This window comes from Cygnus olor, chromosome 7 (assembly GCF_009769625.2).
Source record: "Cygnus olor isolate bCygOlo1 chromosome 7, bCygOlo1.pri.v2, whole genome shotgun sequence".
Taxonomy (NCBI): domain Eukaryota; kingdom Metazoa; phylum Chordata; class Aves; order Anseriformes; family Anatidae; genus Cygnus; species Cygnus olor.
This window is the reverse complement of record NC_049175.1, coordinates 11,765,320-11,780,393: the sequence shown is the minus strand read 5'-3', so window position 1 is coordinate 11,780,393 and position 15,074 is coordinate 11,765,320. Positions and strand designations below refer to the sequence as shown.

At 36.9% G+C, this 15,074-nt stretch overlaps 1 protein-coding gene across 12 annotated transcripts in view; it reads left to right on the top strand.

The window, feature by feature from the left end:
* The window catches only part of CTNNA3 (catenin alpha 3), a 523,550-nt gene that overhangs the window by 403,750 nt on the left and 104,726 nt on the right, over positions 1 to 15,074 (top strand). For all 12 annotated transcript variants that reach the window (XR_005821804.1, XR_005821805.1, XM_040564586.1 and 9 more), the window contains one exon: positions 12,196 to 12,288. Coding sequence is in view for 10 of the 12 variants with exons in the window: in XM_040564586.1 (XP_040420520.1) it covers positions 12,196 to 12,288 (93 nt within the window). In the remaining 2 variants the exon portion in view is untranslated. The remainder of the gene's footprint in view (positions 1 to 12,195; positions 12,289 to 15,074) is intronic.

Genomic DNA, 15,074 nt, shown 5'->3' with positions numbered 1-15,074 from the left:
AGAGTTGTATTTAGGCCCCCATTACTTTATTCACTAACAAGAGAAGATAACACCCATCTCTATTCATTTTTTGTTACTCGGAGAATTAGAATATAATACTGATCATAAAAAGAATAGAAAATACATTAATCCATTTTTTTGTAGAACAACGTGTGAGTGGGAATGATACTCATTTTTAGTCTTCTCTATCTTGGTTTGTTTCACTTTTTTTTTTTTTCAGGGAGCTTTCTGATTTTAGATTATGGGTTCTTTTTACATATTAAGTTAATAGTAGGTAGGAGAATAATGGTTGCCCTTACTCCTTTGTCTAGCTGTGAGAAAGCATGTGATATTGTCGGGGTACGTCTTGTCAGCAATACCCATATGGGTCTGACTGAAGATTTTCTTTCCCCTGGAAAGCAGCAGCTTACATGTATGTATCATCCTGGTGACTAGTTATGATTAAGTGGAAGTACTTAGGAGTGTCAGAAAGTCACCATCGTATTTACCACATTCATGCCTTTACTTACTCTGCGTTACCATTTATTACTTCTTTTTCATTATTCAGAATTCTTTTCATATTATTCATTTTTTATTATTATTTTATTTTTCCCCCAAAATACTGTGGTTAACTGAGCCTTCTTGCGAAGCAGGAAATCCTGCAGAGTCTTTGAACTGAACCTTACTTACCACTGTCACACACTTTTACTTATCTCACGCTTATGTCAGGGAGGGGAAAGGAAAGTGGAAACATAGACTGTAGGTCACAGTAAAGTCTAGGTTTGACAGGACCTGAGGAGATCATCTGGGTCAACCTCCTGTGAAAAGCAGAGTGTTATCCAGGGTGCTGTCAAGCCAAGTCTTAAATACTTGGAGATTTCACTGCTTTTTTGGTCAACCTGTAACATGCTTAATTGTTCTCAACTGTGAATAATTTTGTCTTACATCTAGATGGAATTTCCCCTGAAGCAACTTGTGCTGGTTGCCTCTTGATCTATTGCTGTGCAAAGATGGAGGCAAAGATTGCCTCCATCTTCTCTGTAACTACCATTTAGGCAGTGAAAGACTGTGATTAGATCCTCACTGAGCCACCTCTAAGCTGAACTAGTGCAATTCTTTCAGCCTGTCTTCATATGCAGAGTTCTTCAGTCATCTCAATATCTGGTGGTCCTTTGCTCTCCAAGGATTTTAATGTCTTCCTTGGACTGGAGGGGATGTGAAAAATTAGAGAAAACACTCCTAAGTGTGGCCTTGCACGTGCTGAGTGGAGTGGCATGATCACACCCCTTGATCTGTTGTCTTTTTCCTTGTTGATGCAGCTCAGGTCAAGGCTGAACGAATGTAGTATTAGTCCTTTTTTGCTGCTTGGTTTTAGTGTTTCGTTACTGTTTGTTCCTGCTGAGAGGTCAGAAAGAAGCATCTTCTTCCTCAGCTCCTAAACTAGTTCTTGGGCTTTTTACTCAAATTTTTGGAATTGATCTCAGGAGGAACATCCGATCTTGACAGAATCTCAGAGTGACTCATCTCCAAAGTATGCATTTTTTCATTCCTGTCACATACCCATCCTTGGCACTGTTTGTTAACAATACTCTTTCTTCCTCCTTCTGTCTTCATTCTTTTCAGGAGTTTTTCATCTATTCTTCTTCTCCGTTCCTTTGCTTGCCCTCGTTTTTTGATTCATGACCTCTGATGGAATCCTTTATGGTTCTTTTACTCACTGACACTCCAGAGATGTTGAAGCATCCTTTGTTGTGCCTTCACTATGTGTTCATGTTGCATCTTTCTTGTCTCGCTGATTGTATGCTTTCCAAAAGTGCTGTTTCGAATTCCTCTCCTGGGTGATCCCAACACATCATCCAGCTTTTCCACTCTGCTGAAAATTCTCCAGGCTTTTGGTTACATTTGTCTGTGCTTAGTCCTGGGCATTCCAGTCATCCTTGATGGACCAGCCATTTTCAGCACAACTGCTTCTGCAACACTCTACTGTCTTGAATTAATCTCTGCAAACTGTGGTTTAGCTGTCCTAGGGAGATATTAGTCAACCCCTCTTGCAGGTTTCAGTAGCAATTGTGTAGGAAATATGCACCTTTTTGCTGGATAATTTATCCATCAGATTCAGGTACAATAACCATTTTACAGTGTTTAGAACAAGAACTGCCCTTGTACTTGCTTAATATTATCTATAAATATCCCCAAAGCTACCAAGTGTTCCTTCAGGTTTTCCTATCTAAACATTTGTCTCTCAAGTCTATTGTACTCCGTGGCAGTGGCTTCACTGCTGTGTTAAAACCAGTGCTCATCATACTGATTAGTCTCTGAGTTTTTTTGCCACTGTGCATCTACTGTTCATCCGTTGTTTTCTGTCTTTTAATTAGATTTCTAGGTGGCCTTTATTTAAGAAAACAGACAGGAACTCTCTTTGTGTTTGTACAGCACCTAACAGAATTATGTTTGGTTTGGGATTTAAACTTCTGGAAAGTATTACAGTAAAATAAGTTTGCTCAAAACAAATGTTTTAACCAAAGTGATGACTGAAGAACTGCCTTCTTCTCTTATGTTTTGGTCTCTCTTGTTTTGTTACCGATGAGAGCTTCTGGTACTCTGAAAGGGTGCCAGAAAGTTTCTTTTACATGTTTTTGGGCTCTTAAGAGCCTGTATTTATACTAGGCAATGAAAAACAATTAATAAGCTGCTTGCATAAAATCACAAAGAATAACGTGTAGACCTAATTGAAACTAGCTAAACTAGTTACTTAGGAGACTTACGTGAAACAAATCTGTGGGTAAACCTAGGTTTTTTTTCAGATTAAGAAATACTTCATGTTGACAGTTGTTGAGATGAACTTGCTATCACTTAAGCCTTTCATAAATGACGTTGTCTTGTATAAGTAAACTTAATTAGCTTAATCTAGATATAGCTGACTTTAATTTGTCATTGTGACAACAGGAATGTAGAATTGATGGGGCAAACAGAACAATATAGTGTGCTAGATCTTACTTAGAAAAGCAAGCTATTTGCTACATTGCATGCAACTACCAGACTAGTGTACTTCTGCCATCGTTTGTTGTGTTAATCCTGATTGCTTGCTCTCAGCACATGACTATATGACCAATCTTCTCTTTTTTATTCTTTTTTTCAGTTAAAATATTACTTTCTCATATCTGCCTTTGGTTTCTATTTTTTAAAAACTTAAGCTGATGGCAAAGATATGCTGTTTGTTGTTTGTTTGCTTTTAAAAAATGGCTTTATGTATATATATAGAAAACATAGTGAATGATTTCAGAAATGTGGATACAGGGACCAGTGCTGAAACAGTCAGCTGCGTACTGTATCCATTACAATTTAAATGTGCAGTTATCCATCCTGGCAAATCTGCATTGTCTTCTGCCCAAACTCTACAGCCTTAGGCAAGGCTGTGAATTAAGAGCTTTTCAGCAGCAAATTGCTGCATGGCTTACCATCAAGTCTCTCAGTGCTGAACTTACTGGTTCACATAGTGAAGCCAATATGACAGGAATGGATGGTGTGAACAGTTCGGTGTTGCATACTACTACAAATTTTAGTGTTTCCCTGTTTAGGGATTAAATTCTATTGCAAGTGTGTTGCATATGTTTATGTATTTATTGTTCAAAAAATTATCCCACTCTTTCAGGAAAATAGAACTTTCCAGAATGGATTTAGTAGCTCTAGTTTTGTGCCTGATTGGAAGCTTAAGCACAATGCAGTATATTTTCTGGAACATTAAGGTCTTTGCTGTGGGTTATTTCTTATAACAAGGAAAAGCAATGTGTATTCCTTCCTTGCCTCTCGGTGCTTACTATCTAAGGTAAATTAGATTCCCAGAGAAATGGAATGAATATCATTCTGTTAAATGTGAAGGACTGCATTTCTGGAACTAAGACTGGCAGACAGCAAAAGTGTTACAAATCACGTCTATTTTATTAAAATCTGCATCTCTCCACACATTTCACTGGACTGTGAGAAATGCAAGCCTGGAAATGGAGATTGCAGTCTCTCAGTAGGGTTAATAGCTTAGGCTGCGGTTCTGACTCTGAAATCAGCCCTGTCAATGCTAGTGTCAGTTCTGGCTCAGAGATCTTCATTACTCGGTATAGATCTGGCCATAGATTCCTTTTACTGATCATAAATGTCAGTACAGTCCTTGGCCTGGTCCAAATTCCTCAATGCCATTATTTTCACTGGAATCATTTCACTGGTAGGATGGGCTGTCACTTGCATGAAGCAGAAAAGTGATGAGGTACATTATAAATGTTTTCAATATTCAACTAAAAGGTAATTGTATTTCAAAATAAATAGAAATTAGTTGTGTTCTAGATTGTCATCTCAGTTTTGCTAGAATAAGAAGGGAGTAGCAGGGCTGTAGCTTGGTATTCTGTGCTCTGACATTGGGGTAACAGTGTAAGAACTGGTCCTGTTGTCAACATGTCCTTGCTGATTGTCCTGGTTTCAGTTAGGACAGAGTTAATTTTCCTCCTAGTAGCTGGCAGGGTGCTATGTTTTGGATTAGAATGAGAAGAGCGCTGATAACATGCTGATGTTTTAATTGTTGTAGAGCAGTGCTTACACCAAGCCAAGGACTTTTCAGCCTCTCTCTGTCCTGCTAGCGAGCAGGCTAGGGATGCAGCAGGAGCTGGGAGGGGACAGACCCAGGACAGCTGACCCAAACTGGCCAAAGGGGTATTCCATACCATCTGACGTCATGCTGAACAATATATAGGGGTGGCTAGCCGGGGTGGAGTGGGGGCCGGCTGCTCGGGGATAGGCTGGGCATCGGTCAACAGTTGGTGAGCAATTGCATTGTGCATCACTTATTTCGTACACATTATTACTATTAATACTATTATTATTATTATTGTTGTTGTTATTCTTTTCCCTGTCTTAATAAACTGTCTTTATCTCAACTCACAGACTTCACTTTCCCGTTTCTCTCCCCCATCCCGGAGAGGGAGGGGGGAGGGTGAGCGAATGGCTGTGTGATGTTTGACTGCCAGCCGGGCTAAACCACAACACTGATGTATCAATGTGAGGGTTAAAAAGGTTTGGGTAGAATGTATTTATTTGTTTTACCTCTAATAGTTCTTTGCTTTGCTTTCTTTATAATTCCTTTATAGTCCATAGGTATATTTCATTTTTTGCTGTTAATCATACCTTCTTGTTTTTATTTATTTATTTATTTAACTTTGCTTGCCAACTTGAATCACGCCAGATTATTTTCTTGCAAGCATGCTCACAGAGCTAGAATGCACAGTGGTTGAAGGCAAGTAGGCATACCAAGTAAGGAGGCATAGTAATAACAGGGAGACTGACAGAAACCATGGAAGGAAATTCTTTGGAGAATTTCTAACAAATCCTCCACTCAGTTTGGTAAATGGAAGACTGTATTTTTAAGTATAGGTAACTGAAAAAAATCTATAGAGTTTGACAAAACTGATACTACCTAATTATCTGGGAACCCCTGGGACTTAAAACCCTGTTCTTAAAAAGAGAGAAGGGATGCTCCATTATATTCAGTACCAACAAAGCATATTGATACTGAAGTGAACTGTGTTGCAGCAAAGGAGTACTGTGCATCATCTAGTGAATGGATTGTGTTGAAATTGCATCTTCAGAGCACTGTTCCTTCAGTGTAGCTAACTTATTAGTTTTTGACGCTCTCTTACTGTTCAGTAAGTATACCAAGCACTTTAGTTACTAAGAAAGGAAGCTGTTGATTGCCTTTGTTGGGGTTGGAGCCTCTGGACGATGGACTAATAACTGATTCCTGAAATGGAGCCAATCTCCAGTGGAGAATAAATGAAAGACTGTCTGCTTACAAGTTGAGCTACCCTTTCTTCTTTCCTATTTCGTTACAATAATATGGTCCTAAACCTCATGCCTTACAACTTCCATCATCTCATGCTTGACTGCTTGATCTAGTTATTATTTATAGGAAATTTGCAGATCAGAAAGCAGATGACTCACCTTAGGTTCTTTTTATTTGCACAAGGGATCTGAATGAAGGAGTTACTGTTTCCTAGATGAGAAGATCATCCTATCTTATAGTTTTGCTGATGTTTTTTATTGTTGCTGTTGTTGTTTGTTTCTTGTCTATGAAACTGCCCCATTCATTTGTGGAATATATTAGCTTTGTAACTCTAGGACTGTTTTAGACCTCTAAAATTTTCTTAGGTTTCTCAGATGGTAGAGTTAAATCCAGATTAAATTTTAGGCTGTCTTTATTTCATCAATAAAACACATCATTTTCGTTTGATATTTTCCATTCCAGAAAACTCATAGCAAGTATTAGCTATTGAAAGTAGTATAGAAACAGTGACTTAGTGTGGACCTCATTTTGGAAGACACTATACTTGAGTCTTAGGGATGAGATCGTTCCTTACCTGTCCTCGTGAAGCTCTGGTGCTATGGGTGAGAGAGATGACTACACATCATTAACTTGAGTCTCTTTAGGGAAAGAGAGGATTGCAGTTCAGGCTTTAAAATGTGCTCATATTTTTGGGCAGGTACTAGAATTCATACTTTCTCTCCACTCAAATAACTGTTCTAGTCATGAAGTTACGCTTGCACCCTTTCTGGACTGACAAATTTTTGACATGTTTGTCCTGTTTGTTTAGAGGTGCACAGGCGCAGAACCATTGCCCCGGCTGACTTCTTGGTTGAAAGGTGAGAGATCTCTTAAGAATCAGCCATGCTAGGGTAGCGTTCTGAGCTGAGTGAGTGACTTGAGGAACACAAGTTGGAAGGAGATTGAAGCTAGAACAATCAGAGTATTAGAAAATGTGATCTATGAGGAAAATACTGAATGGGTTAGTCTTCATCAGCCTAGTAAAGACAGCAAAAGAAGGAGAAAGAAGGGAAATATATGATAGCCATTTTCAAAAATGTAAAATATTTTTGCACAAGAAGATTGAAAATCTGTTTTTATGTGCTCATAATGGATAGGAAGAAAAAGAAAAAAGAAAAAAAATCTTTGATTACATGGGGGAAGGTTCAGCTTAGACATTATCAGATAGTTATCATAATAGTTATAGAAATAGTTATAATAGTTATAGATAAAAGATTGACAGCTAGGGTGATTTTATTTTTATCCTTCTCTGGGACATTTGGACGAACATCTGCTAAAACTGAAAAGTTTGCATTTTGATAGTAAGTTACAGGTGGGAATGCATGTGAAGGATGACAGTGAGCAGTAGCTGTGCGTTCAGAATTGGGCTTTGCATTAGTCTGCATTGTTCTAGTTATGCACAAAGTTTTGATGGACAGGTTCATTCTGTGCACCTTTGTTTAAAATGGAACATTTTATTTGCAGGTCTGATAGTAGAGAAAGTCGCTTGAGACTCAGGAGACTTGAGCAAATCTTCAGGTCCAAGATAATCATTTCATCTACTCCAGTTTGAAAAATGCACATTTCATCAGAAATCTTTTATTAAAGGATATAGTTATCTATCCAAATGAATTACTTTTTTTTTTTTTAGTATCATCATTTAGCATAATTCACTTAACTGAAATAGATAGGTTAGATATATTAGGGAAAAAATCTTTGATGCAGATGCTACTGTTGCTCAGGCTTTATTCATATGCTAAACCTAAATTTCTTGTGAAATTTTGAATTTTCTATTTTACAACTTATTTCTTCTCCTTTTTAAGCACTGAACACTCAAACTTCACTGCACCTTTCTTTAACATACTGAAGTTTTTTCAAAAGCAGTTTCAATTTTTATCTACATTTCATGTGACAGTCTGCCTTGAAATGTATTTTTAGTTTTGACTTTGGGAGTGAGGCTTTGGGAAATGCCCTTTTCCATGAAAAATGGAGTCTTCTCAGGAGGAAAAGGAGTTTCTGCAGAAAGGAAGGCTGTATCACATGTTTATGAAGCTCAAAGCATCATTTCAAGTCTCTTTTCACAGAGGTAAATTTATCTGTACCGTATCTTACTACTCCCTATCACAAGGAAGAATCATTGTGGAAGTCCATCCACCATTAGGTGAGATGAAAAAGCAAACTAAAAATTAAAGAAAAGCCATAAAAAAGCAAACAGACGTGAAAGATGAGGAAAGAAACAAAGATGCTGTAATATAAAGCTGATCAGACTTTTGCTGAAAGTACCTGAAATCTGTGACTGAATCTAGCTGAGTGGATCTTAAAATCATCCCCTGTGCTCCAGCAGACTCCTCAATCCCATGCACAGGGTGTCAACCAGTTACGTCTTGGAAACCTCCCAGGACAGAGACTACACAATCTCTCTGGGCAGCTTGCTTCCTGCTGGGCTGTCCTCAAGGGAATAAAAGGTTTTCCTTATGGCCGGGCTGAACTTCATCCTCCTGCCATTCTCTTCCGTACAGAGTCTAGCTCCATCTTGTTGATGACTTCTTCATAGGATTTGTGGGACTGCTGTTAGATGTCCTAAAGCCACCTCTTCTTTAGGTAGAAATAAAGCCCAATGGGGGTCAAAACTGGATGAACACGTGCTTTCTTGTAACAGCCAACTAAGGGTGGATTATTGCTTCCTTCATCTGCTGGTTACACTATGGTTCATACAGCCCAGCATAGTCCTGACATTCCCTGCTGCCAGGGCACACTGCAGGCTTGTGCCCAGCTTGCTCTCTGCCAGGAATCAGGGTCCTTTTCTGCTGATGTGCTCCCCAGCCAGGCAGCCCATAGCTTCTTTTGTTTGTTGCAAGGGGTTCTACTTTCATAGCTGCCAGGCTTTGCATTTTTCCTTTAGAATTTTATAAAGTTCCTGTCAGCCAAATTAATACAGCCTTTGTAAATGTCTCTGGATACCACTCCTTCCCTTAAGCATACTGACTGGTCCTTCAATCTGGTGTCATCTGTAAACTTGCTGAGTGTGCACTTCATCACCTCCCTCAGGCCTGTGCTCAGGATGTTGAGAAGGATAGGTAGGCAGGGTACAACCTATGAATCCCTTGAGCCTGATCACGTGAACGGTTCTTAACCCATCTAGTTGTTCACCCACTCGAATAACCACACTTGGTTACAAAACCTGGGAGATGGTGTGAAAAGCCTTCTATAGGACATCCACTGTTCTTCCCACATCCAGAAATGTGGTCAGTTTGTCATACAAGGTAATGAGGTTCATGAGGCATGATTTATCTGTGGTATATCTTATTGACTCTTAATGATTACAGCTTTGTCCTTCATGTGCCCAGAAGAATATTTCAAGAGGAGTCATTCCATGATTTTCCCAGAGACTGGGTGATGCTGAGCATACTTTACTTTCCCAGTTCATTATTTTGACCTTTTTTGAAAATGGGAACCGTCATGAAGTTCCAAAGAGTCAAAATGCAAAGCATCTGTTTTGTTGCCTTTGGAGTTAGCCAGTCCTACAGTAATGATGTTTTAGAGTCCTTTTTAATACGCATGGGTATGATAGAGGAAACAAATTCTATTTTCTTATTTTCAAATGTTAGAGTAATGTTTAGAAATAAAAGTACTCTATTTCAAACACAATTACAAAATTGTTAGGCCATATATACTTTATAAAGTTTTCCTGAAAAAACGGGAACGACTACTGAATTGGCTTTTCATTCCGTCTTCAAGCAGTATTATTTCCATTATAAATTAAATGTCTTAATTAGCTTTCCACTAGATGGAGCAACTGTATGTCGACCCAGAAGAGGAAACAGAATACATTTTCAATAATAAAAACTACAGATCTTCTTATCCCAGTTCTCAAGCTCTGCTGCTCCTCCTTTACAAAAAATCTATTTAGGGATATTACCTTCTTTCATGTTACTAGAACTGGTAGTCTATACTCTTAATATAAAAGACCAGTTCAAAGATGCAATAACATTCATGTAGAATTCATAATGAGGCTTTAAGACCAGCCAGGAGTCGCATTACGTTAAGTTTTCACAATATGGAATACCTAGATACCCATGCATTCTCACATGGAATGTTTATGTAAGTGGTGGATACATGTGTCATTTAATAAATACTGGACCATGAAGGCAATATGAACAACCGAGAATCCTGCACTGAATTGTATAAAACAGGTATCAAGAAGATAAAATGAGTATTTCCATTTTTATAATTATTACTATTTTAATTTTTGATGCTTTTTGTCTGAAAATGAGTATGGTTCATGGTTTGTGTTTGAAGATTTGATAAATCGGAGCTTTCTTCTTGAAGCTTGTGTCCTTTAATGCATGGATATGTGTTGTTAAGTTTATCATACCAGTAGTTGAAAACCTGCCAAATCTGGACTTTGGAGGAACTGTCTTAGGAAGAACTTTGGAGTGGACTCCTCTGGCTAGGGTATTCATTTTAAAATGATTTTTTTTTTTTTCTGACAACGTACGGGCCAAGGGAGGCTCAGAGATGAGCCCACTGCACTTAGATTCTGATCCAGCGGTCTGCATATGAGTAAATAATAGGTGAGTGAATCCTTGTCCCAGCACAGCTGGAGGGAGATCTGTGTTCTACAGCTTGCAGTTTTGAAAGTGCTGTGTCAGATTAATTAGGTAACAGTAACATGGTAACAGCTTTCTGTAGCATGGAATTCTTACTAGGTCTAATTCCAAAACCGAATATGAAAGACTTTATGACAGTGATAATCCTTGCCTGAAAATAAAATGTTTCTTTTCTGCTTTACAAGTAACGTGTGTCCAGGTGGGTGTATTGTGTTCATCTTCGCCCCCAAAGTTGACTGCCTTTCTGTTTTCTTGAGGATACCTAGGCATATTTTTCACCATCAGCATTATATTTCTGTCAACTTGGCTTTGAGTTATTTATTTCTTACTGTATTATCTTACTGAAATTGCTGTAATTTTGTTTAGTGGGTGAAATATACTTCCGTGCTTTGAAGTACTGGAGTGCTACTTAAACCTTGTTTCAACGCTGATGTTGAAGTCTAGTAATGCATATTCCACCTGCTGGCCACAGAGGCACTTTCCCAAATGGTACGAATGTATGCAGGTGCATTTACACAGTTTAATGCAAGTGCATTACAGTGATTTGGATCTAAAAAGAAAATAACAGAATGGTGTAGTGTCCATCAACAAATATTGTTTATGTATAATCTGCAGTAAAAAATAGAAGGTGAGAATACATAGCAATTCTGGATTAAAAAAAATACATTTGACATGATTGAAAATTGGGTAAAAGTAATGATGACTTTCAGTTTGTGTTTTTTTTTTCTTTTTTTTTTTTTTTTTTTCCCATGTGTCTTTTGGTAGGCTTATTTAATACTCAGTATCTTTACATGTTTCTCTTGGGACTTCAGGCTTATGTGAAATGAAGAATGGCACGATTTCCTTGTGACTGGAAGTTTAGAGTTCAAGCTGGTAGTAGATCATCCAACAGCAGATCTGTCACCAGTTATTTATTGAGTCTGGGCTTTAAATGTGAATTTGGTTCTTAAATGTGAATCCCCTTAGGACAAATGAAAACTTATCGGGTACCCTATTGCATTGTCAGAACTAATACTAATTTTTAAATAGTTTGTAATTCTGAATTCTTTGTGTGCTTCATTGTCTACTGTTTTGTTAGTATGGTTAAACTTGCTTTGAATGTTTTATTTAGCATCCCTTATAAATCCACATTCAACACACTTTATTAACGAAGCTATTTATGGTAAAATTCAGAACCCTTGCAAGAAGAATATGTTGGTAAGTAGGAGGAAGGAAATAAATTTGAAGACTTGAATCATACAGAATATGTCTCTTGTCATTTTGAGTTGATTTGCTCATGTATTATCGAAGAAATCAGTATCCAGAAAATATGTCAGCAGTACAGTATGTACAGTACACACAAGGAGACCAAAATTGCTTGTGATTTGAGTGTCTCACAGTTACATTAGTGCATCATAGTGGGTGTATTAGTGTTTCTATACAGGGAAGAGACAGTAGAACAAACCTGTGCATCCATTCTGGTCATGTAAGTGTTTTTTTTAAAGCATATTTGCTAGAAGCAATAACAGATTTAAACAAAAAGCTTCCCTAAGTGCCAACTTCAAAAGTCAGTCCTTTAATTTAAACGTGGCTATTGTGAACTAGTTCAAAGCTGTCTGACATGATTTTCTTCGTTAGCATTTAGTAGCCAGTGTAGTTCTTCAAGACTTGTGTTGTGTTTTTTTGTCAGACATTATCTTTAAAATCATTATCATTAAAATGTTTGATATCAGTACCAAGTTTCCTAACCATAAGGGAGAATAACCTATTCAACATTTCTCCCAGACACCCGAGGAGCTAGAAGATGTATCTGACCTTGAAGAAGACCATGATGCACGTAGTCGCACAAGTGTTCAGACAGAAGGGAAGACTGACAGGGTAGGTATTACACCACTGTATTTAAAAAATAAGTTGTTGAGGGGAATAATGCTATGAGATTACTACTCCTATGAAACCACCTAAAGTCATGCAGTGAATCATTAAAATTGTGTTCAACTCCTAATAGATTTCTGAAAATGTGTAGAGTGCATAAAACTGGTATGTGTTACCTGAGAGAGAAAACTATGTAATTAATTTAACAAATACACAGTGAAAATGTAAATTAAAGAGAAAATTCTTACTCTTCTGGATGAAATTCTAAAAGGTTACAGTTTCATCAATGTGTCTTCTTCTAACAGAGGTTAGGTTAATAAAGACTTTTTATATCTGAGTCTTACCTGTAGCCTGCAAAGCATATTAACCAAAAATAAGCTCTACATGTGAGAAACTGCACATGCACAGAAAAATAAAGATGTCTGCAGTCCTAGCCACTGCACTGCATGAGTTACAGACTTGTACTTCTGTGAGTTCTTCTGTGAATCTGTTCTGTAGATTTCTATAGAAAATTCTATATTACTCGGTCAGTGAACCCATAAGGAAATATGCAAAACTTACCGTAGCATTTGGCAATTAGATCAAATATTTCTGGAAGTTCTGAATCATGTTTTGCTGCTTGTATAATCATTTAACCTTAGGAGTACACTGCATTACTGGTTATTCTTTACATTCACACATTTTGTAAGAACCTATGAATATTTTGAGTAGCAAAAGGCTTCTTAATACAAAATTGACATATATAGCAAACATTAATCTTGTCTGTCTCCATTTTATAAATGTTTCAGCAAAATTGTAGACTGTTTGCAACTTCTTAAGTTGAAAGATGCCTGGGGCTGGAAATGTCAATTTTATGACTTGTTTGTAGAATACCTAGAGCAACAACAGATTTCTCACATTTAATTTAGTCTAGTATAACTACCAAAATAGAATTTAGAAGCAATAGAGCTAGTTGGAAAACAACAAATTTTTCAATTCAATAATGATACCAATAAAACGGGATTTTTATTTACATTTGTTTTCCAGCAAACTTGCGCAAATGTATTTTCTTTATTAAGACTAATAAAAATACTAATTTATAATAATTTATAATATATATAATATATATTATATAATATAATATATATATATATAATATAATTTAAAATAATACTAATAAAATACTAATAAAAAATTCCAAAACAAAAGCTGTTCGCTTATGTACCATTTCTTATTTCAAAATGAGAATGAATTCTGAAAAATGAAGTTATGAAGGAAACTTTGGTATTAGAATGGTGCCTGGTTGATCTTTTAGAAACTACTGTCAGTTTACAATTTCAATCTGTGTACATACGATGAGCAAAATTAAGTCAGTATTGTCTAAAAAAATGTTGATTTTATTGGCTGTATTCCATTTTCAAACATAATTCCATGATACCTTTTGTACTTCTTGAGGCTAAATTAACAAATCTGGACAAAATCTGGACAAAAAAGGCTTTTCTTGACAGGGGTTATATTTAGAAGCAGTGTATTTAGTATAGCTGGGTATTTAATCTGTTTTCTCCATGAAACAAGGGAAAACTTATTTGCCTTTTTAAAGATGTGCATATCAATTATATGTTAATTAACTATCAATTGATTCTTAAAACATATGGCATGCAGTGTAACAAGTATGAAAGATTATTCTCACCTTTCAGGGTAAAATTTCAATTGCAGTTAAGAAAGGCAAACTTTTCCTTCAAAATGTTATCCCTATGAGATGATTTGTTTGGAACAGGTACAGATGGTGTGCTGAATAGTTTCATAAATATCCCATAATGAATGCACTGGGAAAACAGAAAAGGTAGGCTTAGGTGTTTGCTATCCTACAGTAATAACAAAGGATTCACTAATGCTCTAAAAGATCTTTAAAAGACACCCAGTCTTCCATGTCTCAGATAAACCAAAGTTTCCTTTAAAGGGAATTTTCTTTGAAAAGAAAGCCATAAGTAACCCATACTTCTAGACATCTACGAAAAGGAAGAAGTAAATGCTGAGGACTGTTGTAGGTAGAGTGCCTCTATCAAAAATAAGAGGCATAAAAAAATAAGCCTCTATCAAAAATAAGAGGCATAGGCTGTTGTGGAGAGATCTCCGGGATACGTTTTTCCTTGTACTACACCAACAATGTAATCTGCACTGTCAGTGACTGTGGTGGGGAGAGTAGAAGGGACGTTTGAATCTTCTCCGATGTCATATTTCTCACCGCTCCAACAGGGAGCTGGTGTCTTTGAAAGAGCCTTTTTTCTTTCTCTTTTTTCTTTTTTTTTAATCATGATATATAAAGCATGTAAAACTGAATGTGATGTGCATAATACCACATGTAACAAGCGCTACATCTTATCTCAGAAATCCTGTTTTTCTTACATAGGTGAATCACTACATTTAAAATTCTAACTTTCTAGAATCTGTCTCTCTCTGGTTAGTAGTGAGATAACAGGACTGAGATGTAATCTAGTATTTATATTCTTGACTTTGCACATAGGTGATCTTGGAAATATTACTTCATTGTCTTTCCCTGAGATAATTCCAGATCTTGAAGATGAAATTGATGATGTTTATGGCACCTTCCCACATGGTGGGAAGTCAGTAATTAAACTGGATAGCAATGTTAATTATTATTTGTACCACAATTCTATATCCATGAAGAAGTTCTTTAGGAACAAATCCTCAGCTACTGTAAAAACATGTGCTACTTGCTAATCGAAAGAATAATGCAGTCTTTCTGATTTGAAAGCCGGATCTACCGTGCAAAAAGTGTTCTTCCTCTAGTG